Raw genomic sequence first — 24,243 nt, forward strand, 5'->3', positions numbered from 1 at the left:
GTGTGTTCGCGCGGTGACGTCTGTAGGAACCTAGTTTTTTCGCCTGATACAGCTGTAACTGTTTATTTCTATACGATCGATATACAGCGAGTGAAAAATACGAATTAACTCTAAAGCAGAGGTTATACAGGCTTATCTACATTACTGTATAAGGTAAGATTTTAACATACTGCATTGCATAATATATTTACCCAAAAGTTTGTTATTCAGTCACAGAATTAACTTAATTCAACGATTAAATCTTCTCCACAGTTTTTCTTGACATCAGTATAATTGATCACAATTTTCTTTAAATAAATATTTTATAAAATGTTCATATTACATGAAGGTGTCTTTACTGCCCGTTAACAATGATTTGTGTGCGTTCAGTGTTGACGCTTAACTGGTCGGTTGGGTCACTGGGTCACCACTTTTACCTGGGCGACTTTAACCCCTTCACTACAGGGACGCCACTTTTAATATTTTATTTGGCAAAGTGAGAGTATTTTTTTCAGCAGAGGAAGGACCTCGTACACAAGTGCTTAAACCTGCAGAAACAACGATACAACCATAGAATAGTCTCAAAGGGAAGTGAACTAATCAGTAGCGAACAGGATAAAAGTAAAAATCATAGGCGTAAATATGAATACTTTCCCCGTGAAAGTTTTGTCAGGACCATAAACACGTACAATTAGTATTAGTAAAGAGCTCAACATTGAAACTATATTCTCTCATTTTTTTTCTTTTTATAATATTGGACAGAATAGTGTACCAAGTAACCCTGGTTGGGGCCATGAATGGGGGGGGGGGCTAGTTTATGGCCCCAACACTCCACCATATATTCTGGTAGTGTTTACTCACTAACCTTAAGTCAGTCTATCAATAGTCTCCTTTGTAAGACTACGGCTGAATTGTCTCACGTCTCGCCCTTTTCTAGTTAATGTATATTGAGTTTAATGGCGCTTCCAGTACTCCATGTGTTTCGTAGCAGCCAAGGTTCTCGTGAGTCCACTGTAGTGCGCTCTCCCCTCCCCGGGACCTCCCCCCACACGTGACCTTACTCACACCCACTATTTACTACTTGTGTGGAATGGATGTCATGCAGCGGAAGGCATCACACATACACACTTTTTCTTTTTTATATTTATCTTCTTTGCCACTGATCGGCTCATTAGCCGCACTGTTGGCAAGTACTGGGCATAAATTGGTTCCTGAGTGTATCTACCTGCGCCAATGTTGGTCAAGTCTGGTCTTAATCTCTATTGTGCAATGCTTTTGTTATGTTTTCGTAGATAAGAGCTATGGTTGTATGGGTTCCTCTGTGTTTTCTAAATCCATGCTGCCTGAGATTGTATTTCTCTTCAAGTTCGAGGTGTGAACTCTGTCGGTGGTTCATAATTTTTTTCCAGGACTTTTCCCGGTGTTTCTAGAAGAGAAATTGGTCTTTAGTTTGATACTTGTGTGGGGGATTTCCCTTGTTTAGTATAATTCTGAAGATCCCTATTTTGAATTTCCTTGGGAAGTAACCAGAGGCGAGAAATGCATTAAAAATGTTTCCGGTTTGATGTGTCATGTTGTTTGGTAGATGCTGGAGTATGAGTGTTTATTTTACTGATACCTGGAGCCTTGTACAGGTGATGGCAGGATTCAGTGACTACCGTATATCATCTAACAAACAACTGCTACAATACATATAAGGAATGGAAGCTGTCTCACTCACTTCAGAACAGTGAAGCATGAGACTATCTCACTTACAGCTCCTTCGCACGCAGACCATAAAAAGGCAGCATTTGTATCGGAAAGTCTGACACACACACACACACACACACTTACACCTAGCAGACATCACACACGGTGTTTACTTTTACTTTTACTTCGCCACTTCACATTTCCCGCCTCTGCTGACGGCCGTGTAATATTTCAATGTGATTCTGATCTTTTAAAATGTTAGTTGTCGCATAATGTAGTATTACTAATACATAATTTGTCTTAGTATGCTTTATTGTGGGTAAAAATAAGTATTTATTAAATGCGTCCTTTGAAAGCGTGAATTTGCTACCACAGTTTAACAGTTAATTCATGTATAAGATTTCTGATTAACTTTCTACGTTCTTATGTTTGAATAATAAATGTATGTATATTTATATAATTTATCTAAATATCTTTCTCGTCAGAAATCAGACGGATTTGCAACAGCCAATCCGCTGTAAGTTATTGAGAAGGGGGCGGGGCATCTCTTCTCAGATGAAAAAAAAACCCGTACTATAGCAACTTCTATCAATTAAAAAGTACACCAATTTAGTTTATATTAATTGTACATCTCGAGACTTGGAAGTCATAATGACAATTAATTCCAAGAAACCCTCGTGATCCAAATGATCTTGCGTCTATCATCTATGGAACACATATTTGGGTAAATATTTAGTAGTTGCCAAAATCTACTAATATATTGAGTCTTATATAGGGAGAAAGAGAAAAAACTAAAACTGATTTTTTTATAACGTTTCTGTTGGAAACTTATATTTTTTCGGATATTTTAACCAATAAAACTACCCACAATATTAGTTGTTCAAAGTGGGCAGGGCTTTGAAGTAGAGGGAAAATGTGGGGTAAAATACTTAAAAAGAACACCAAACAAACCTTTGATAACTTTACCTAACATTTCATAACGTGTAAAAATTTTAAGAATCGCTTATGAGTGTGGGTCTCTCATCTGCGCACCGAAAACAACACCATCACATACTAAACACCGAAAATAACTTCACCACCACAAAATAACACCGAAAAGACAAATAAGGTAAACTTTTTAGTTGTATGGTTTGTATAGGTTAAGAAAGATTAAATAACTTTTTCAATTTTTTTTTAGTATATTACCCCACAATCCACATTTTCCCTTTACGTCAAACCTCGTATTTTTACTTATGTATGACCACGGATCTGCAGTCCTACCACCAATGTGTATGCGTAAATTGCTATTGTTTCTAGATTGCACTCTGCAGTTGTCAGGTGTAATTGTCACTCGACTAGTTGAGACTTACTCGTGACTCAATACTCTTAAGCGTTAGAAATTAAAAGCTGATTTGTTAGATCAGGACACAGGTGCACACACGATTTTGTGTATATACTACATACACCGTCAAACAGTTGCCCCCGCCCCTCGCTCCACCTTTCACACACACACACACACACACACACATATGCAGGTAAACGCAAAGATGAAAACATGCACACACACTCGCGCGAGTTAAAAAGGGTGTCAGCACGCACGACGAATAACTCCTCGGTCGCTGAGGGATAACATGATAAGCAATTACTTACTGACTTCATCTCCCAAGAGCATTAAGAAAGTGTATGGTTTTCTGTGGTTCAGGGGGAATTAAATTGAGAACAGAAGTTAAAGGGCAAACAAAAGAACAAATGGACACGCGAACTGGAAAACACAGACGGAGAAATAAAATAGACATATATCAGATAGGTCAATAGACAGTCAGGGTGGGTCATTACATTTCCCTTCCGGCTTTGGTGACCGACGTGTAATTAACACTCGGTTGATCCCACACAAATTATTCTACAGCTTTGTACACTTGTGAAATATATGAAAGATAAAAGTTCACTTTAATAATTAGATAAGAAATGATTTACCCGAGTCAGATAAGAGAGCAAGGCTTCAGGGAGTGAGAGGTCACCGAACTTATCTTGTTATTTACGTTGTTAAGGTACAATGATTGCGTCACGTCTAGGTGTATTTTGTATTCGCCTGCACGTTCTTGTCTGACTCGGAATCTTTAAGTTCTTCTCAAACTTTGTGTGACGGGTGGTAGTTGTATAAAGATATCAATAGTCGTATTTCAAACAAATATGTAGGGGTACGGTTTAGATTTAAAACAACTCAACTAATCAGATCAGTTGCTCTTTATTCAGAAAAGTTTTTATCAGGTCCAGATTGCTTCTTGTAATCAATTTGTTCCACTTATATTAGTCCATATCTAACTTTAATAACAACCATGAAAATAGATAATGAAAATCAGTGTAATTCCGTAGTTAAGTTTATTTTAATTGATTTACTCAAAGCCGCGAATGTTACAGATAAACGGAGGATCTGAAAACAAACCAGCAGTCTTCCTTCTTCGAGGGTGCTTCTAAACCTGAAAGATACAAAGCAAACAAGGTCCACATACTGTACTGTACCTGCCATGTGTGTAGTAGTCAATGATGTACCAGTTTTGTTTTACATATACAAATTTAGCTAATGTAGGTTTGTCTTTGAAATAGAAGTAATGTTGAAAATACTGATGATGACGTAATAATGATACAACTTACATTCCTTTTATCTCTCGGAACCATACTCCGCCAGACTCCTTTCATACGTCTCTTTTAATACTACTTGATGTGCTTGTTACAACACTGCCAAGGAAAATTTTATCTACTCTCTGTTTACTGAATTAAGTAGTTATGGGGATTCAAGGAACGACATTCAACCTTTACAGTGTAATAAAGTTTAATGCCCAAGACGCTGTCAAGGTCGTGATGTCTAACAATAAACCTATTTTGTGGAATTTCAGAAGTAATATGCGACATAGTTTGTGTTCTAGAATGGATACCAGTTTTGACTCATTTTGTATTTAGAGTGGGGAGATGTGAGTGTAGGCACTAGTAGTAACACTAGAGGGTGACAGCCTCTCAGGGGGTTACGCTTCTTATTAAGTATTTATCAGCAGTTTAGTAATCATGTGCTGTGTTGTTCGTGGATATTTGATGTGTTTGTGCATCCTTACTTAATAAGGAATGGTGAACGTTCATAAAGTAGATATTACGGCCTTTTTGTGAAATTGGTCTTATGCTAAAAGAATGGCCTCTTTGCATGATAGCATTAAATACCAGACTCCTAACCTAACCGTGACCTGGCAGTTAATGTCAGTACGCAAAAAAAAAGCCAAATAGCTATTTAGCCTTTTTGAAAAAGGGGCAAGCTTCTCAAAAAGGTCGTAACATTTATATAAAAAAACCCTGGGAAATGTTGTGTAAATTGGCTCAACAAGACCTTTGGGCTCGTCATTGTGTTTATTATTTTCTGGCCTGCTACCTACGCATTTGCCAGAATCTATCAGTCAATTGATTCACAGCAATCTGGCAATATGAGGACCTCCTCTACATCACACTGCTTGGTGAGCTTTCTGGATTTTCTGCACAAAAACTTGCAGAAACGTAAGACATCACTGGCCGTTGCCCTTGTGGACTTCAGGAAGGCCTTTGACCTTGTTGATCACTGCACTGTTATCAACAAGGCTATTGCACGAGGGCTGCCCACCAACCTGGTCTCATGGCTCACTGATTTCTTGAGTGGATGTCGCCAAGCAGTGAGGTATCAGGGCTTGGTCTCTACATTCCAACACCTCACCTGCGGTGTTTCCCAGGGGATCAAGATGGGACCACTGTGCTTCCTCATCCAGATCAACGACGCTCTATCGGACACTCCTCACAGGTGGAAGTACGTGGATGATTGCACTGTGGGGGTTTCAGTGGACAACACCGCACCAGACTACTCATCGCTCCAAGGCACCCTGGACAGGCTACAGGCATGGACTACGGAGAACAAGGTCACCATCAACCACACCAAAACCGTAGTCATGCACATCAATACCGCCACCACTCCAGTGCAAGCCCCAGCAGTCACAGTGGGTGCCCATCCTCTCCAGCTGGTGCAGTCTGCCAAACTCCTGGGTGTAACTATAGACAACAAACTTGACTGGAAGGCCCATGTAAATAACACAGTCAAGGCAGCCTCGTACCGTCTCTACATGCTACGAAGACTTAGGTCACTTGGGACACCCTCGCCAGAGCTGAGGACCATCTACAACGCTTTATTCTCCCCAAACTAACGTATGCGTCACCAGCCTGGTCGTCTTCTCTCAACTCCACCCAACAACGTCAGCTAGAGAAGGTACAGAAAAGGGCCTGCAGAATCATGCTCGGCGCAGAATACTCCGGCTACACCAACGCTCTCTCCACCCTGGAAATGCCATCCTTCAGTGACCTTCACCACCAAGCACTGGAAAGGTTTGGCAGGGGACTACTGCACCACCCTCGTCATCGCTACCTCCTGCCACCGGCAGCCCCCCACCCACCTCGCGCAGTCCGCCACTACAACAAAATACAGCCCATAAGAGCCCCCACCGATAGATATAAGAACAGCACCATCCCATCTATTGTTAAAATAATAAACAACTCCCGATTTATGTACTGTACAGCCCTGTAAATGTATTCACTGCATATTATATCATTATGTCTAAATCAAATGTTAGTCTGTATATTTTCAGCCACCGGCTGCAACTCTATTAATAAACCGTTTATTATTATTATTATTATTATTATTACTTATATTTTCTTGTGCTCCCTTAAGTTGCACTTGACGGAATGTCTTGTATTGGGTTTGCCACTCCTTGGATCTAACTAGAAAAATATGTCAGGAATTTCCTAATGGAGGACGTTTCTTCTTAGGTGTGTAAAGGCACGAATATGTGTTTGTGCGTCCCTTTGGGAGCATGTAGTGTAGAATGTGAGTCAGAAATTATTGACGTAAATCATTTTTACACTGTTAATGAATTAGCAAACAATAAATAATTATTTTTTTGGTAGATTTCAGAAGGTTTGGAAATGGGGTCTGCATTCCTGGAGGACCCGGGTGTAGAAGAGTTTATGGGGTTTGATTTGACGGCTTTGTCAGTGGATGAGGCCTACCTCAACGTGGTGTCTGAGCATGACACCGACCTTTACCTCTATGCTCTCAACGGTGACTGTTACGGGGTGAGTCCTAACACCACTATCACGTACCCTAGCCTGATTAAACTTGACCTAGCCTCAACTTAACCTAACTATAACTTCACCTAACTTGATAATTCTTATCCTGACATTAATCTACCAATACCTGTCATAACGCATTGTTCAGCAGCCTATAGTTTCTCGTTGTGTGTTTGATCTGTCATCCTTACATACCCATTTACGGTATAGGTGTGAATCTTTCCTCTCACTCTAGGCCCCAACACTATATTTTTACTGATTAGTTCATTTGAATAGGAGACGTATGTAGTTCACTTTTGTCAGTATAAAGTTCCTTGTACATTATGATTTTCCTCATCAAGTATGTGGGTTACTTCACAGATATTCTTGGAAAATATAATCACTAAAATTCACTTTAAATTAACTTTTTTTTTTAATTAATTAGTTAAAAGGAATAAAGGAGGACCTCACTGGTTCTTCTCAATAAGTTATTCAAGTGAGGATCGGGAGAAATAAGAAATCTGAATGAAGAGGTTTCATGTGCCGGGCTAAACAGAGATACTCCTCAAGCCACCCATGAGCATGTACACATCCACATAACACAAATGCCACGCCAAGCCACCAGGAGGTCAGGAACAGGTCAAGCGGGTGTTTACACTAGGGAGACTATAAGCTAGCACATTTCGCTAACAATAATGAGAAAAGTGACAATTAAAACAAATTTGATAAATCGAGGCAATGTACTAGAATTGTGGACCAGTATATTTTACTACCCAAAACCTAGAAAATTAAGAAATCCGGCGGCTAGTTGGTCTCAACCATGGCTGATTATATATCAAGGTTCCATTGTAATACCATTTTAACTTTAGATGATACTTTCGAGTAAATGGTGCTGACTGAGGTTTTGTGTGTTAGTGTCCCTTACAGCCCGAGTTGTATGTGACAGCAGGCGGCAGCAACAACATGACTCTTTCCACCCACCATCCCTGGACCTTCCTCCTCACCAACTACACTGGTCCTTACATCAGGCCAGACGAAGTGTACGTCACCTGAGCGTGTTCAGCATTAAGTAGCAACATTTAAGTTTTGATTAGAATATTGTAATTCATGAGTATTATTTAACGTAGACTAAATGACATGGTTAAGTTTAGTTGTCTTATAAAATAATTTATTCAATTAGTACTGAAATTGAACCTTTCAGTTACATGCATCAATAATATAAATAAAATGATTCACTGTAGAACAACTCTTATAGAAGCCATAACTATGTGTCTGCTGACAGGAACGAGGGTTGTAAAGTGCAAGGCGCCTCGCTCGGGGAGTTCGGGGTGTACCAGCTCAACCTGACGGAGGCAGGAAACTGTACCTTTTCTACCCTTAAGGACCCCGTCTTCGAGTACGGAGGTGAGCGCCACTACCGCTCCTCTCCTATTTACCATCCCTTTGCGTATAACTCTTGATATCATTCACAACTCACAAATATTATGAAAATATTGATAGTATCGCTTTCTAGAAATATTCCATACACAGGCTCTTAAGATAAAAATCACCAGTGTTATAAAATAAAGTACCCACACACATTATATATATATATATATATATATATATATATATATATATATATATATATATATATATATATATATATATATATATATATAAAAGAAGTGTCTGTCTACCTGTTCCAGCTATAGCTCCAAAACGGAAACAGTTACCTGAAACTGTAAACACACACATTATATGGGTCCCAACTCCCAAGGTTGTGTACCTTGGTATTATTATTGTTGACCACGGATCCCCGGGTAGTTCAGACAAGAACCAAAAAGTTTGCCCTCCTGTGTAAGGGAAGGCAAACTGTGAGTCAAAGTTATCGTCACCATTGGCAACTTTGTTACGCAGTTTGGTCAAATAAAGGGCATGACACAGATAATATACTATGTAGATGACACAGGGAGTTAGGGTGACACAGATGGTATAGATGACATGGAGTTGGGTGACACAGATAATGGGGGTGAGAGAGTGGTGATGACAGAAAGTAGTGGTGACAGAGTAGAAGTGACACAGAATAGTGACTAAGTGTTCCCGACAGCCTTCGTGATAGCGGTGGCAGTGTACGCTGGCCTGGGACTGTTAATAGCGGCAGCGACGGTTGCCCGCCGATGGTATTCCAACAAGTATTCCGCCAGGAAAGACGACGGTTCTCAGGTGGGTCAGGTACACACACACACACACACACACTTACTCTAATTATTTTGGCGTGTGTGTGTGTGTGTGTGTGTGCGCTTACGGTGGTACAGTCGCTAATCATTTTGGTGTGTGTGTATGTATGTGTAATAATAATAATGATAATAATAATATTAAAAATAATAATAATAATAATAATTAACGGTTTATTGAAAAAGTTCAGCAGCCCGAAGGCTGAAAATATACATTGGACATAAATGACTTATTACATACATTGGTGGTTTAACAAAAGCGTTCATTAGATTAATGTAGGTGTTGAACAGCTAACAGGTAGTGTGTGTGTGTGTGCTTACAGTGGTGCAATCGCTAATCATTTCGGTGTGCGTGTGGTAGCACAGGTGGAGCTACAGATGACATCATCGACCCTCAGCACGAGTGAGCCAGCTAAGGCGGCCGTCAACAAGCCCCCAGCGAGAATCAGAGTCAAGTCCCTCGACACCTTCAGAGGGTGAGTTGACTGGTCGTTTCATCCATTATGACTGGTTTACCAGTTACATGTTGCCTGTATGCAGGTGACCCATTTACATGTTACCCCCCTATTTGGCAAATTATTAAACATTTACATTACCTGCCTACAGGTAACATACCCACCAGTGACCCGTTGACAGAACTGTGTACATGTTGGGGAAAACAGTCATACATACCCACAGGGTTCAGGAGTGTGTATAATGGAAGGAGACATAAAATAAGAGAGTATACTTTATGTATTACGAGGCCAAACATATTACCCCAGCTACTTCCTCTTCTCTTGACACATACTGAAGCAACCCCGAACATTGTTAAAGTAGTTTTAGAAAATATTGCTTCAATTTATTGGCTCTGATGAAATTAACTTAATTTAATAATTATTATTCTCTCTCTCTCTCTCTCTCTCTATATATATATATATATATATATATATATATATATATATATATATATATATATATATATATATATATATGTGTGTGTGTGTGTGTGATGTAATCAAGACCACGTAGTACGAGGTAATGTCAACATTGACTTACATTTCTATGCATACGCCGATATTTTAGGATAAATTCTTATGTAAAATTAGGGACACACCTCATACAAATATAATATTTTACATCATCTGAAGAGTAGAGACCTACACTATTCAAATGTCAAGGGATGATTAAATACTCTAAGAATACCTGGGAGGTTAGGTCAGTTACAGGTCATACAATCAAGAGCAGTACTGGGCTTCAAAATACCCATTGACAAAATTATCAAGAACATTGTTTGGTTCCTACACGGGCCACTGGCCTCCTTCCCTCGGCTTGGCAACTTCTAATGGGTGCCCATTAGGTAAATACAGTAAGGGTAAATTATTTACCCTATTTACCGAATGGCCAATAAGGTCGCAATATTTCACGAGCAGACCTTCATTTTCCTTCTGCTCTGCCAAACACTTGCTTCACTTTTCTATTTGTGTGAGTGTGGACTGTGTACATTTCCTGCCATTATCACCATTCCAGTGCTCACTCATAAACAACAAATTGCAGTGTGTTCTCCCCGGTAGGATGAGCATAGTGTTGATGATCTTCGTTAACTACGGCGCTGGTAACTACTGGTTTCTGGAACACTCTACCTGGAACGGCCTGCAGGTGGCCGACCTCGTCTTCCCCTGGTGAGTCGTCGGCCTTTCCGTACCGTTTCCTCTTCAATAGAGTTCCATTATATTGTCTTTATGAAGATTAATCAAACTGTACTGTATAGATATTGTCTTTGAGCTCATATTTAGCATGGCAGTTTGTTAAAAGTGGAATCTTGGAGAATATTTGAGGTAAACGATCTCTAGTAAACAATTGATGACCCTGATGAGAACGATTAATACTATGTTGATAGTATTAATCGTTCTTTTTATGGAAATGTGAATTAAGCCCCCATATTGTACCTGTATCACTGCCACAGTGACCACAACGTAGCGGAGATCGGCCAATATATTGATCTCTCGTACTAGTTTGTCATTAATGATTAAGACAATTGTATCTGCAGTGTTATATCAATTGTCTGCTTAGTGAAATCAAAGTACTGTGAACTTTATTCCCTTTAGGGTCTTTTATACCCAGAAAGATGGTCATTAAATTTGATGAGTGAAGTATTGCGTGAGCCTGCAGTGTAAATCGTAAGAGTTTGCCCTTTAGCAGTGATGGGTCCAGTGGTAGTACTGTACAGGGGGAAATCGGAGTATCGGAGAAAACCTACCTCTGGTAGGGTCACACAGGACACTCTCCTCACTTTCAACCAGGAACACAGGAGTGAAGGGCACCAATATATGTGGTGACAATTATATTCACCGTGTGTGGAAGTTTTCAGTTATGTTAAAGATTTTTTATTTTCATCCTTTTGTGAATATGAACCTTAATTTTCATGCACACAATTATCATGGTTTCCACTTAAATAAAAGTTTTCTAACTATTGAGTAGTCTATATTTGACACCCCTGTAGTTGCTGTATACGTAACTTCCAGAACTCAAACACGGCAGTTTGTAGTAAAAATACTTTCTTCATCAATACATCATTCTCTACGTAAGTGTTTGGCAACTTGTGTGTGACCTTGTTGTGGTTGGACCAACACACACACACACACACACAACAGTCCAGAGACACCGGTTAACAGCAGCTGCTCTTTACGCAGGTTCATGTGGATTATGGGTGTGTGTATACCGATGGGTCTACGCTCAGCACTCAAGCGCAAGACCCCCAAATACAAGATCTTCCTGAGGATACTGAAGGTGAGACCCAACACTCTGCCTTTAAGGCGGTGACACACTGGGCACTTTCCTTCAAACATGTTTCCCGTTTTGCTGGCCGTTGGCCTGATGGCCCAGCAAGCAGCAGGATTTTTGCTGTTCTGAGAAATGGACAACGGTTTGGCGGATATATTTGCTGGTCGGATTAGTGCTCAAATGAGCTTTATATAATTTCAAGTAAAAATTTAATAAGTCATGAAACTATAATAATTTAAAATATAACACATAAACAGTAACATATTTCTATTTATTCGTCACTTTAAAACTTAATTTGTATTATTAAATCATTATTCAGGGTCTCTTGACCATCCAGCCACCGCCACTTTTAAAGAAACTTCACGACGCCCCCATTGTCTTTTCTTCAGCTTTTTCAGACGCCTCACTTGTTTCAGCAATTTGAAGAACTATACCACAGTCCTGCAAGGCCTCAACTGTAGTAACGGGATCCATGGTGAACCTCGTCTAGACGCTTTGTTGTAGATTTCGTTGCTTTGGGTAAACGCCCCAACAAAACACCCCAGTGTGACGGAAGAAGTCTTTGTTTTGCTGGCCGGACCGTGTTTGCCAAAAATGTTTGGACTTTGGAGGAAATTGTCCAGTGTGCCACCGCCTTCAACTCTATCTCTCTTACCTACTTTCCTCTTCCGCTTCCGACTCCCACTTGTTTTATACTCTCACTCTTACTGTTCAACTTTCCCCTACAATCCTTTTACTTTCACACTGTCGGGTTCTAACTTTCCATTTACTCACTTTCTCTTCACTCTCTTGGTATCAAACGACTCACTTTCTCCACATTACCACAGCACTTTTATCATCATTCAGATGCTGACAAACTCACCTACTTTCACATTGTCCTAATCTCCCTTCACTACACTTTTCTCACCGCTCGCACAATTAATGTCTCACTCCTCTCCTCACACTCGCAATTGTCACGTAATAAAAAAATTTTGTCTTTCACTCGCTCATGACACAGATATGACAACACCGTTACAATACATTCACCACCAATCATGACTCAGTAATGACATAATGAGTGATATTTGCATTCAGCTCCAGATATGACGTGGTAGTGACCTAGTAACACTGTTGTTTGTCTCCCTGGCAGCGCGCCATCAAACTCTTCATACTGGGGATCATCCTTAACTCATTAGGAGGGTGGATCTACCTGGACAAGTACCGTATCCCCGGGGTCCTGCAGCGCTTCGCTATCACCTACTTGGTCACTGCTGGCATCGCCCTGGCCTTCACTCCTGAGCAACCTCCCCAGTACCAGGTGAGTGTTCTCTGGCTGGTTAAGATAATATTTTCACTTAGGAAAAGATTTTTCTGAAATTCCTCAGGAGTCATTTCCCCTTGTACTATAGCTCAAATGGGCTCCAGTCCTACTCGCCCCCAACTAACCTAACTATTAGAATTGGATTAATTAACTTTGAAGACTTTCAACTGGGGCCCATTCCGATTGGGGTCCATTGTCGTTGCATCCCATTATAGAATAAAGGTCCATTAGATTCCAATCCCAATGTTTAAGTTGGGAGTGTTTTAGTTCTAGGGTCCAATTGACCAGCCAATTCCCCCTTGTCGCCCTCAGAGTGACGTGGGGATCATCATGTCTGACGTGATACAGATCCTGCCTCAGTGGGCCGTCCACCTGCTCATCGTTATGGCCCACACTCTCATCACCTTCCTCCTGCCCGTCCCAGACTGTCCAACGTGAGTACCACCCCGTCCCATTTAAAGTCCTGACATACTGTAAAGTAGAGACTCAGTTTTAGGGTCTGATATTTCACTCTGGGTTAAGTTAGATAAATATAATAACGTAAGATAAGTTAATTCAGTTAAGGTTAGGTTATATATAGCAGCGGTTACGTTACGTTTGTATTTAGGCTGTTCAGATTAAAATAGGCCATATTTCGTAAATTCAGGTTAGGTTACGTTTGGTTTTTGTAAGTTTAATTTAGGTTATGTCAGTTAAGTTTAGGTTATATTAGGTTGGCTTTTAGGTTAATATCAGTTTAAGTTACGTCATTCTAGCGTAGGTAAAGTTAGTTTTGTTTAGGTTATGCAAATTTGGTTGTCAGTTGTTTAGATTATATCAGTTTTGTTTAGGGTAAGTCAGTTCAGTTTATATTACATCACTAAGAGGTGTGTATATTGTGAAGGGGTTACCTGGGTCCTGGAGGAGTGGCGCTGATGGACAATGGCACAGCATTGCCGCAGTGTGTGGGAGGCGCTGCCGGGGAGGTCGACCGCTGGCTGCTCACCTCCGCCCACCTCTACCAGAATCCCACAGCCAAGGTGATCTATGGCTCGGCTGCTTTTGACCCCGAGGGAGTCCTGGGTAAGGATCTTCATCCTTGTTCCATTGTGGTGTTCTACCGGACCAGAATCCTCAAAGATTCGAGTCTGAGCTACCAAAATTAGTCTTTGTTTACCAACAGATGGCACGCATGCCTATGTGTACACTGCCATTTCGCGATGCTGGGAAAGTCAGTCACTTATCAATGCGATCAAGTGTGATTACAGAATAATATGTAAAAGAGAGGCTATTAGAGGTTATCAATAGTCACTGACGGATCCAGAGGGGGAAGGGAATAGCTGGTGGGGTGGGTGCCTTCCTGACCAGCTCTCTCTCTCTCTCTCTCTCTCTCTCTCTCTCTCTCTCTCTCTCTCTCTCTATATATATATATATATATATATATATATATATATATATATATATATATATATATATATATATATATATATATATATATATATATATATATATATATATATATAATAGTAATTTTATTCAAGAGGTGTAAAGACCTGGTCGAGGCGCTAGAGCAGTGGTGCAGTCCTGACTAGAAAAAATCTTCAAACGTATATGGAGCTTGTATGTTAAAACACGGTTTACGTTAAGATAACATTTTATGTAGAAATTTATTAGATAAAAAGAAGATATTTCATGCTTACTTAGTACGAATTGCTTATTACTACTTGTTATGCACGAGATTACGTGGGACAGATTTTTAGCAACTGCTACAATATTCCTGTCAATTTGATATCACAGTGTCTGTGTTCTATTCATAGGGTCACTTGCGTATACTCTCGTTTGTATACCGTTTATAAATTGATACAGTAATAAACCAGAAGATACACTGGCCTCTATCGTCACCCGGTCTCTCACGTTTTGCCAATTCTCCTTGCATAAAGCATTTTGCATACAGACTGTAGACCAATGAAGTAAGAAATGACAGAGATTCACCACTGTACTAGAAAAATGTATATAATTTTTAATTTACTGAAATACGGCAGGGCTAGTGCCAGACAACTTGGCGAACCCTCAACTTCCCGCTGCCAGGCTGCTGAACCATCCAGTGATTGCCGAAAATAACGCCTTGTAAACCGAATTGTACAACTATTGTAACTAACATTTTACGGGCGGTAAATGTAACTTTCCAATATCTGATCCCGTCTTCATAATTTGTATTCTGAAAGTTTTACACGTTATAATTTCTCAATTATTGGGAAGTGAAAACATAGGTAACTGGTTCACTTAAACTGCAGCATAAAGGTGATGTTAAGAGAAAATCAAAATTGACCTGACTCCTCCATACTTAAATGTGTGGCAATGGGTGTGTGTGTGTGTGTGTGTGTGTGTGTGTGTGTGTGTGTGTGTGTGTTTATGCACTGGGATCTAGGCAGCAGTGCAATTCGATCCTGTCTGTGCGACTGAGCAGCCCTTTCGTGGAGCCACTTTGCTCACCCTACATGGGGAGGAGGCTAAAAAAGATGCCCTAAACATAGCCTGTCGAAAGAACCAACCTCTTATGGTCGCTGCATGGAATGTCAGGACCCTTCTGGATACTGGCGCAAATGAGCGTCCTGGAAGAAGAACTGCCCTTGTGGCAAAAGAGCTGTCTCGGTATAACATAAACAAAGTAGCCATTAGTGAGTCCCGGCTCCCAGACGAGGATCGACTCACAGAACGGGGATCTGACTATACCGTCTTCTGGAAGGGTAAGCCTCCTGCGGAGAGATACCGCATTTACGGAGTTGGCTTTATCATCTGCCAATGCATCCTACATAGGCTAACTGAAATGCCTGTTGGGATCAATGAGCGTTTCATGGCGCTCCGAGTCCCAATGAATCACTCACGTCATGCTTTCTTCATCAGTACATATGCCCCAACACTGGATGCAGAGGATGACATCAAGGAGGCCTTTTACGTCGCCCTTGACAGAGTATTAACCTCTATCTCAGAAAAGATAAGGTTGTGCTCCTATAGGTGACTTCAATGCCAGAGTTGGCAGAGATGCTGACATATGGCAGGGAATCATGGGGAGAAATGGACTAGACAAGTGTAATCCCAACAGCCTACTTCTACTCAGCAAGTGTGCTGCACACAACCTCATAATCACCAACACCTTGTTTAGGCAGGCCGACAAGTTCAAGAGTTCATGGCAACACCCACTATTCAAACACTGGCATCTCATTGACTACATCACTGTGACACTGTTCATCTGCTCGTCAGAGCCAAACTCTCACTTCACGTCGCCCCAAAACGGCGAAGGCTACAAGCCTCCAGAAGAGGTTTTAACACTAAGCGTCTGGGGGATCCAGCGGTAGCACATCCTCCGAGTTCGCTGGGAAGACAAGAGAACAAATGCCTGTATTCTCGCTGGCACCAACTGTAGGAACATCGAGGCTACCATTATCCATGAACAACTACGTTGGACCGGCCATGTTACCTGTATGGACGACAGTAGACTGCCAAAGTAGCTACTTTACAGTCACCTAATGAATAGTAAATGTAACGCTGGCGGGCAACTGAAAAGGTATAAGGATAGTCTTAAGACAAACCTGAAAAAGTGCCAAATCGACCCCCTCACCTGGGAGACGATTACTCGACACCGTAACGCGTGGAGGAGCACCACACGAGGTGTCAATACTTTCGAGTTAACCCGACTGCATACCGAGGCAGACAAACGCCAGCGCCGGAAAGACGCTGCCGCCGCCCCTCCCGCACTAGATGTAGCCCTCCACACGTGCAACATCTTTGGACGACCCTGCCGACCCCGTATCGGCTTTTCGAGTCACCTCAGAGCTCGCCAACGAAGGTTACATCCTTAATAACTCATATCATTGTATCAAAGTTGGATGATCGTGACAGCAGAGTAGTAAGTAGTAGTGTGTGTGTGTGTGTGTGTGTGTGTGTGTGTGTGTATGTGTATGTGATACACTAATCAACCGACACTAAGCATCCTTCCTTCCCTTCCTGACAGGGTCAATGACGTCCATCTTCCAAGTGTTCTTAGGACTGCAGGCGGGGATGGTGCTGCAGGCTCACAAGAGTCACCGAGGTCGTGTGTTGCGATGGCTGGTGTGGTCGGTGGTGCTGGGAGCCCTGGGTGCTGGCCTCTCTGGGGCCTCCATGAACGACGGAGTTATCCCCCTTAATAAGAACCTCTGGTGGGTCCCGCTGTTACACTTTATATGTTGTTATTTGATGCTCTTGTATTGCACGAGATCATATAATAAATATTACTGCATTGCCGCTATAGTTATCTTATCACTGAAAATCCTCTGTAGATGATAAAACACAAAACAACGAGAACACTGTATATTTCGACCGTAGCCTAAGTCCCTCTTCAGCACCGTAGGTTACAGTCGAAATTATACAGTCTGTGTGTTATCTTCTCACGCTAAATAAAGATAATCGCCAATTAAGCCTTGAAAAGCAACCGACGTTTTAGCCGAATGGATAACTTTTTGTTATTTTAATATAACGCTGAAAATTAATAATTAAATCGTATATATATCAAAATTAGCTTTGTTTATTTTAAGACGTCGTTTACCATCATATGATAACTAAATTATACAAAGTAGGTTAGGTTTTGTGTAAAGCTATTCATTTATGTTTTATAATAATGTTCATGATCACAAAACCACCTCCTTGACATACTCTGTAATATATTGTACACGTATGTTGCCGCCCACAGGTCTCTGTCCTACGTGTTTGTCACGTCTTGTTTTGCCTACTTCCTGCTGGCGAGCTGCTACTTGCTGGTAGACGTCTGGGGCTTTTGGAGTGGAGCCCCCTTCTTCCAGGCAGGTCAGTAGAAGGAGAGGGGATGTGGTGGAGGGAGGGTAGAAAAAAAATCCTGGGATAAGACAATATTGACAAAAATGGGGATTAAGGGTAAGGGAAGGGGCGAAATGGTAGATGGAGAAGAGTGGAGGAATAAGATGGGGGTTGATATAAAATGGGGAATGGTGACGGGAGCAGAAGAACGTAAGAAATTGAGGATTGGAGTGATGAATTCAGAACTTATTTGTAGATGACTAGAGGATTAGCACACTAGTCACATTATACTAAAGACATGTAAGTGAGCAAAATTCCCGGGTAGGGATACCACTTGAGGTACATTTATTGATGCTAAATGTTCAGTGTAAAAACGTTGCAGTTGTTTCAAAAATATTGATTTCATAAATATTAACATGTTTATCCTTTAAACAAAAGCAGATTGCTTACAAATTATTATTAATGTATATAATTTAACAGGAATGAACAGCATCTTCCTGTACTGTGGACACAACGTGGCGTACAACTTGTTCCCGTGGCACTACATAGTGGGGAACATGAACACCCACTTGGCCCTACTGACGGAATGCTTGTGGGGCACCACACTATGGGTCCTCATGGCCTTCTACATGTACCACAAAAAACAATTTTATGCTGTCTAAGACGCCTACACAATTTACTATGTTTTTGGTTCAATATATATATATATATATATATATATATATCTTGATAAAATCACACGGGAAAATGGGAACAACGGAGCACCTTAGCTTCGTCTTTATTCAAGACATCTTCAGAGGCCTGTGAAGATGTCTTGAATAAAGACGAAAGCTAAGGTGCTCCGTTGTTCCCATTTTCCAGTGTGATTTTATCAAGATTTATCTTATCCACGTTTTCATTGTGGATTTACATGAAATATATATATATATATATATATATATACATATACCGTATATATATATATTTTTTTCATATATGTTGTATTTCTCATCATTTCAAATGACAAATACAACGGGAAACAGTAATCAGTAAACTTGAAGTTGTAATTAATTACAGTGAGGGACTCAGAGTGTGCCCATCGGCCTTGTGTTGTTATTTATAGTTTTGTGTCGTCACGGTTGTTTACACTAAAATAATAAGTGGCGAGACGGAGCACAAGGAGTCGTTCACTCAGGCAACACCAGAGAAGAGAAGTTAAAAAAAATTGAGTTGTAGATATTGTGCAGTTCTTATAGTGTGGAGTGTTATTTAACGTCCAGTGAAACACTATTGAGAATCCCTGGTATATCAACATTTAACTGAACTATAACTTTGGTCTTTCTCCGATAGTTATACTTCTTTGCTGCAAAAGTCCTAAATTAGTCTCTCTTTTTTTTTAGATACAGGCACTGTTCTGTATATTAATGTGAGGAGTGGTAATAGCGTTGAGTGATCGTCACTTTTGTGTGTTTAATATGTCATTAATGGTGCTAAGATAATGATGATAATTCTGGTGTTCTCACAGCAAGAGATCTGGAGTGTGTTTTGGCAAGTGTGTCGGCTCACAACTTGCCTTGCTACAGCCTTCATTCTTCCTATCTCTCAGCTCTCCTCCATGTATCCCGCAGGGGTCATAATTATCAAGTTGTTACAGTTGTGATCACCAAGCTCCTGAAAACCTTGTACGGCGCGCGTGCCTCACTCACCACCAACCATTAATACAACATTCCAGCCATTATATTGTGTGATCGCTGACCTGACGCCTTTCTAATTATTAAGGATTATCAAGCATTAGATTTGACTATCAGAAAGATCATTAACTTTTTCTTTTTTCTAACATTCATTCCTTTGTTATATTGTCTCCACATGAGTGTATTGGACTACCAACACTACAACAGCTTCCGCTATCACTTTAACATTGAAAATTGTATGAAGAATTAGAAAAAATAAGTATCTCATCTTCCAGCTACGCACTAAGATCCAATATGAAGTTTAATAGCCGCACTAACAAATCCTTCACTTGCTACCTCACCCCGTCATGTTAGTCCCGTGCCTTTAACCCTCATTGGTCCCGTGTTTGTTTGACCTCTTTCTGCACATGCGTGTATGCCATGGTGTACGGCAACTCATCATTCCAGCCGTGTGCAGATGCACGCTACGTTGACCCCATTTTTTAAAAAAGTGAACCGACACCTCCTCCGTCCCCGCTCAAAGGTCAAGATGTGACACAGTGCGATGGTTACCGACAAGACGCACTATACTGGAGGTGGTTTAATCTCTTTGTCCTAGCGTCCTACGACTTCCTCGTCCTCCTCTCAGCCCTCAGGATACAGAAGACGAGGAAGTCGTAGGACGCTGTCACCACTGGAATCGTGGGATGTCGGCAGCTCCGGTGCTGTAGTCGTGGCCCTACTGTCGAGTCCTCAGAGGAGAGCACAGTTGAAGCAGTGAGAGTTGTCCTAGTTTGGGCTGCCTAAGTTTATACCGGCATCCGCATGTGCGTGTGAGAATTGAGCAGCATTCCCATTGTTCAAAAACAAGTCCTTTGGGAATGCTCGGTCCTCCGATTGGTCCAGGTGGCCGGAAGATGGTACAGTAGTGTGTAGTGACAGGCTGCCATACCGGTACAGCAGTGTTAGGAGTCAACAGTTATTATTACGTTCCGTACCCATTCCTTAATATTAAACAAATATAGAATCTTTCCGTTATGCAATATATTTCTTCAGATAAAAGAAAGATCGTTTTAGTATATTATCTTTCTTAAGATAAAAATATTATCTATTATACATAATATATCTTCAGAGTAAACAAAGAGACTTTCTTTTTTCACATTATATTTCTTCAGGTGAAACACATATTTCCTGTTTCATACAATATATTTCGTAAGATTAAATGCAAATATTTATGTTTAGCATAGTGCATTTCTTAGGATTAAACAAAAAATGGATAATTTATAGAACTTGTTTCTGAAGTGCAAATGAAAAAGGAATTTTATTGTGTCAGATATACAGTATTAGACTGGTTAGGGTGAGGCAGGGAAGCTGTGTTCACCACCTTGTTTTGGGGTTTTATGTATACTGTACTGCACTTTACAGTCAAAAGACAAATTCCTTTAAAGTGCAAAATTAATAATTACTCCTATGGAATTGTGTGTGTGTGTAATTGTTATATGGTTTATAATTGAATATATATATATATATATATATATATATATATATATATATATATATATATATATATATATATATATATATATATATATATATATAAGAATAAAGCATCTATTAAACCATGTTTGTGTTTATTTGAAGACTGCCTTCCCCCTACCAGGAGCTGTACTACACTGTGTTGTCCACCACTAATCAAAATACTGTTACGAACCCCTTTCGCCGCTTACCAGCCTCCACCGCTAGTTACCACCGGCAAGGTTGTATGTACAGAAGCAGTAGATATATCACAGGTGTCGTCGACCTAAATAATCCAGCCACTCTTTTCATAAAAAGTGAGACAATTTTCTATTCCAACATGTTAAAGATCCGACTCACTACAGAGGGGAGCAAACACCCAAACCGCTGGACCTCATCATTACTAACGAGGGGTCGAGGTGCAGCTTTATGAATTTTTCTGACGGCGAGTTTTCAAATGATGCATTTTTATGAGTAGATTTCAGAAATAACCTTAATTTTGAGATTGGAGGTTGTCCTAACTACATCAATTTCCATTTTAAATTTGGGGTTTTAGGCCCAAAATGCTCAATTTCCCTGTTGCTTTCTATCACCATTGTACTGAAATGAGACGCTGGAAAATCGTATTTGCAGTTTTATTTAGTAATGTTTGACAATAGTTATCGAGGTTTTTTACTTTCCTCCTTGTAGTAATGATCGCGAGCAAGAACACAGCCACACACGGAACCTCTGTATTACAACTGACTCTACTGTTGCAAACGCAATATACAAAAGCGGCCACACAATGCAAACACTATGTACAGACACGTACACACACACATACATATGCTCACATACTATACTCTTCACCTCTTGAGCTTGGTGAGAGAGGCCAGGTCCTGCTTGTTCCTGTTCCTAGACATCAGAAGTCTACTCTCCAATTGGGACTTGATCATCCAATCCCGTTTCTCGTGACTGTAGACATGGGCAGCTGCCTCTGTGACCAGTTTGACACACTTCCACACTCTGAGTATGTGAAGGCCAGTCTGACACCTCCATAGGCCTGTGCACAAACTGCTTGACTTGAGCTGTGGTGAGGGAACAGGTGAGGGGAGGTTCAGTGACCCCAGTGGTCCAGTCTATCAGCTCTGACAGCTTGGTGGCATCTGGGTTTATGTCAGGTGTTCTCCTGGGCCTGACAGAGTTGTCACCAATCTGTGTCTCCTCATCTCCCTCCCCCCTCAACTCCAGTATCCTGTCCACTTCCTCTCTCCTCTCATCCTCCACCTCACTGCACAGCATGGCCTGCAACACTGCCTCTGGGTGTGCATACCAGACTGACCTCTCAGTGGGCATCACTGTCCAGCACCTCCTTCTTCTGACTTCTCATCAGCTCCAGCTGGTACAAAATGTGCTTGGGCCCCTCCACCCAGCTGTGGTTGACTTTGATGTTGTACCAGTTAGGCAAGTACACCCCCACTATGAACTCCACTATTAGCTTGAGAATCTTCTTGTGCTTCCCTCCAGTCCATGATTAGACACCCACAGTCTGCACATCCTCAGTGCAGTTGTCAGCCACCTGTTATGACAGACTGGTCCAATTTCCAGCAGGGTCAAGTTGTGGGGCAGCTCTCCAACCCTGATGGCCCGGGCAATCCTGTAGCCATAGGACTGGTCTGTAGAGAGATCCCTCATAACCTCTTCACTCAGCTGGATCAGAGGAGCCCCACACAGATCTTGGCAAACTTGGGATCTATCTCCAGCTCTGTAGCAGTGTCCAGCATCTCGCCAATCTTCCCACTCTTGTTGCTGAGTGTGGGGCCATCCAAGCTGATGATGAGGTGTCTCGGGATCATCTCCCCAGTATGGAGGTCACAGACTAGCCTCCTGCCCAGCTTGACCTCCACGTAGTGCATTACTCCTCCCTCCCACCCAGTGTTTACATTAGTGGAGTCCCCTCCTATTGTCTGGAGAGACTGATCAGCTCCTCTCTCCTTCAGCCAGTCCACCAGATTGTCTGCAATCACACCTGCATGCGTTCTCTCCTCTGTCGCCTCCTCAGTAACAAATGCCACAGGTATCTCCCTCCCGGCTCACTTCATACAGAGTAATGCTCCTCCTTGATCATGCCAGGGAACAGTCTGTTACTGCTCTCTGCCTCCATCATTACTTTAGTGTCATCACGTCTGCCATCAAACAAGATGCAGCTGATCCCAGTCTCCCTTACCTCTCTCTCAAACTCCTGGTTCAGTTCAAGTCATCACCTTCGACTGTGCCCTCCTCAACTTGTTGTGATCTATCACCAGGTGATCTCTGCTGCCTCTCTCAGGCCAGCGTGGTGCCTTATACTGGCCAGAGCAATGTTCCTGATGTTCTCTGTGTTGTATTTCATCTACTTATGTGCAGGACCAGGTTCAGGCTGTGGGACAATGAACTCCTCGCCAGCATTCCTCCCACCCTCCATTGTCTTCAGCTTCCTCCGGCAGGGAAGCCCTCCTTGCCTCCTCCTCTTTCCTCACAGGCTCCTCCAGCTTTCTCTTCCTTCTCGCCCAAGCTGCTAACGAGCCGATCAGTGGTGAAGAGGATAAAAGTTCTCTTCACTGCCTCCCCCCTCCCCGTCTGCCTCAGTGTGGACGCCACCTGCCTCCTATGCTCAGGATTGTCTACAGGTCCTATCTGATGTGGTTCCACACTTCCTACCTTCTCCCTTTGCCCCTTTATGTAAAGCAGCTCCTTCATGGAATCTTCATCTCCCTGCTGCAGCTTCAGTCTATGTAAGCCTCTCTGGCACAATCTGGGCTGCAGCCCACTTCAGCACAGCTCTTGATCTGGCACTTACAGGAGAGAATGTCAAACAATCGGTCTAAGCCCTGAATGAGAGTCTGCTTCACCTCCAGCTTCCCCTTGCCCAAAAAAACACCTCCACACTGGTCCGTTATCTCCTGCCTCAGTTATGTATTTACAATATCTCCTCGATTTTACTAAGATCTCTTAATTTTTGTCTTCTTTTTTCAGTAAATTGTATTGCTACTCTTGTTTTTTTTAATATTATCTTCTACGAACATAAAACTTCCAATAATGTTTATCTCTTCCTGAATTAAAGCACTGCAGCTCAGCCACGCGCCTTTCATTTGTTATTGAAGGGGACCAAAGTATAATTTTTTTTTTACTTCTGTACATATTGCAGTTTGCATACCGGATATTTGTTCGTATACAATTTCTATAATTTACAGAGAGGCTGAAGCAGTAGCAAAGAAAATGGTCTTTGGCAGTAGGC

At 41.4% G+C, this 24,243-nt stretch overlaps 1 protein-coding gene across 1 annotated transcript; it reads left to right on the forward strand.

Annotated features, from left to right (window-relative positions):
* The first annotated feature begins 30 nt into the window (after nucleotides 1-30).
* Nucleotides 31-18,523, forward strand: LOC121866480 (heparan-alpha-glucosaminide N-acetyltransferase-like). The gene is made up of 14 exons (XM_042366192.1): nucleotides 31-153; nucleotides 6,616-6,783; nucleotides 7,672-7,796; nucleotides 8,039-8,160; nucleotides 8,846-8,961; nucleotides 9,339-9,448; nucleotides 10,523-10,630; nucleotides 11,642-11,738; nucleotides 12,862-13,029; nucleotides 13,345-13,466; nucleotides 13,916-14,094; nucleotides 17,024-17,210; nucleotides 17,741-17,853; nucleotides 18,304-18,523. The coding sequence occupies exons 2-14, from the start codon at nucleotides 6,634-6,636 to the stop codon at nucleotides 18,483-18,485; spliced, it is 1,779 nt and encodes a 592-aa protein (XP_042222126.1). The 5' UTR covers nucleotides 31-153; nucleotides 6,616-6,633; the 3' UTR covers nucleotides 18,486-18,523.
* Nucleotides 18,524-24,243: the final 5,720 nt, after the last annotated feature.

Source organism: Homarus americanus, unplaced genomic scaffold (assembly GCF_018991925.1).
Source record: "Homarus americanus isolate GMGI-L3 unplaced genomic scaffold, GMGI_Hamer_2.0 scaffold16430, whole genome shotgun sequence".
NCBI lineage: Eukaryota > Metazoa > Arthropoda > Malacostraca > Decapoda > Nephropidae > Homarus > Homarus americanus.

Bases quoted from the DNA above. Each gene is read 5' to 3' on its own strand.
- LOC121866480 (XM_042366192.1), top strand. From the start codon at position 6,634: ATGGGGTCTGCATTCCTGGAGGACCCGGGTGTAGAAGAGTTTATGGGG. The intron at 11,739-12,861 runs GTGAGACCCAAC...TCTCCCTGGCAG, and splicing joins TCTTCCTGAGGATACTGAAG to CGCGCCATCAAACTCTTCAT. The intron at 17,211-17,740 runs GTGGGTCCCGCT...TGCCGCCCACAG, and splicing joins CCCCTTAATAAGAACCTCTG to GTCTCTGTCCTACGTGTTTG.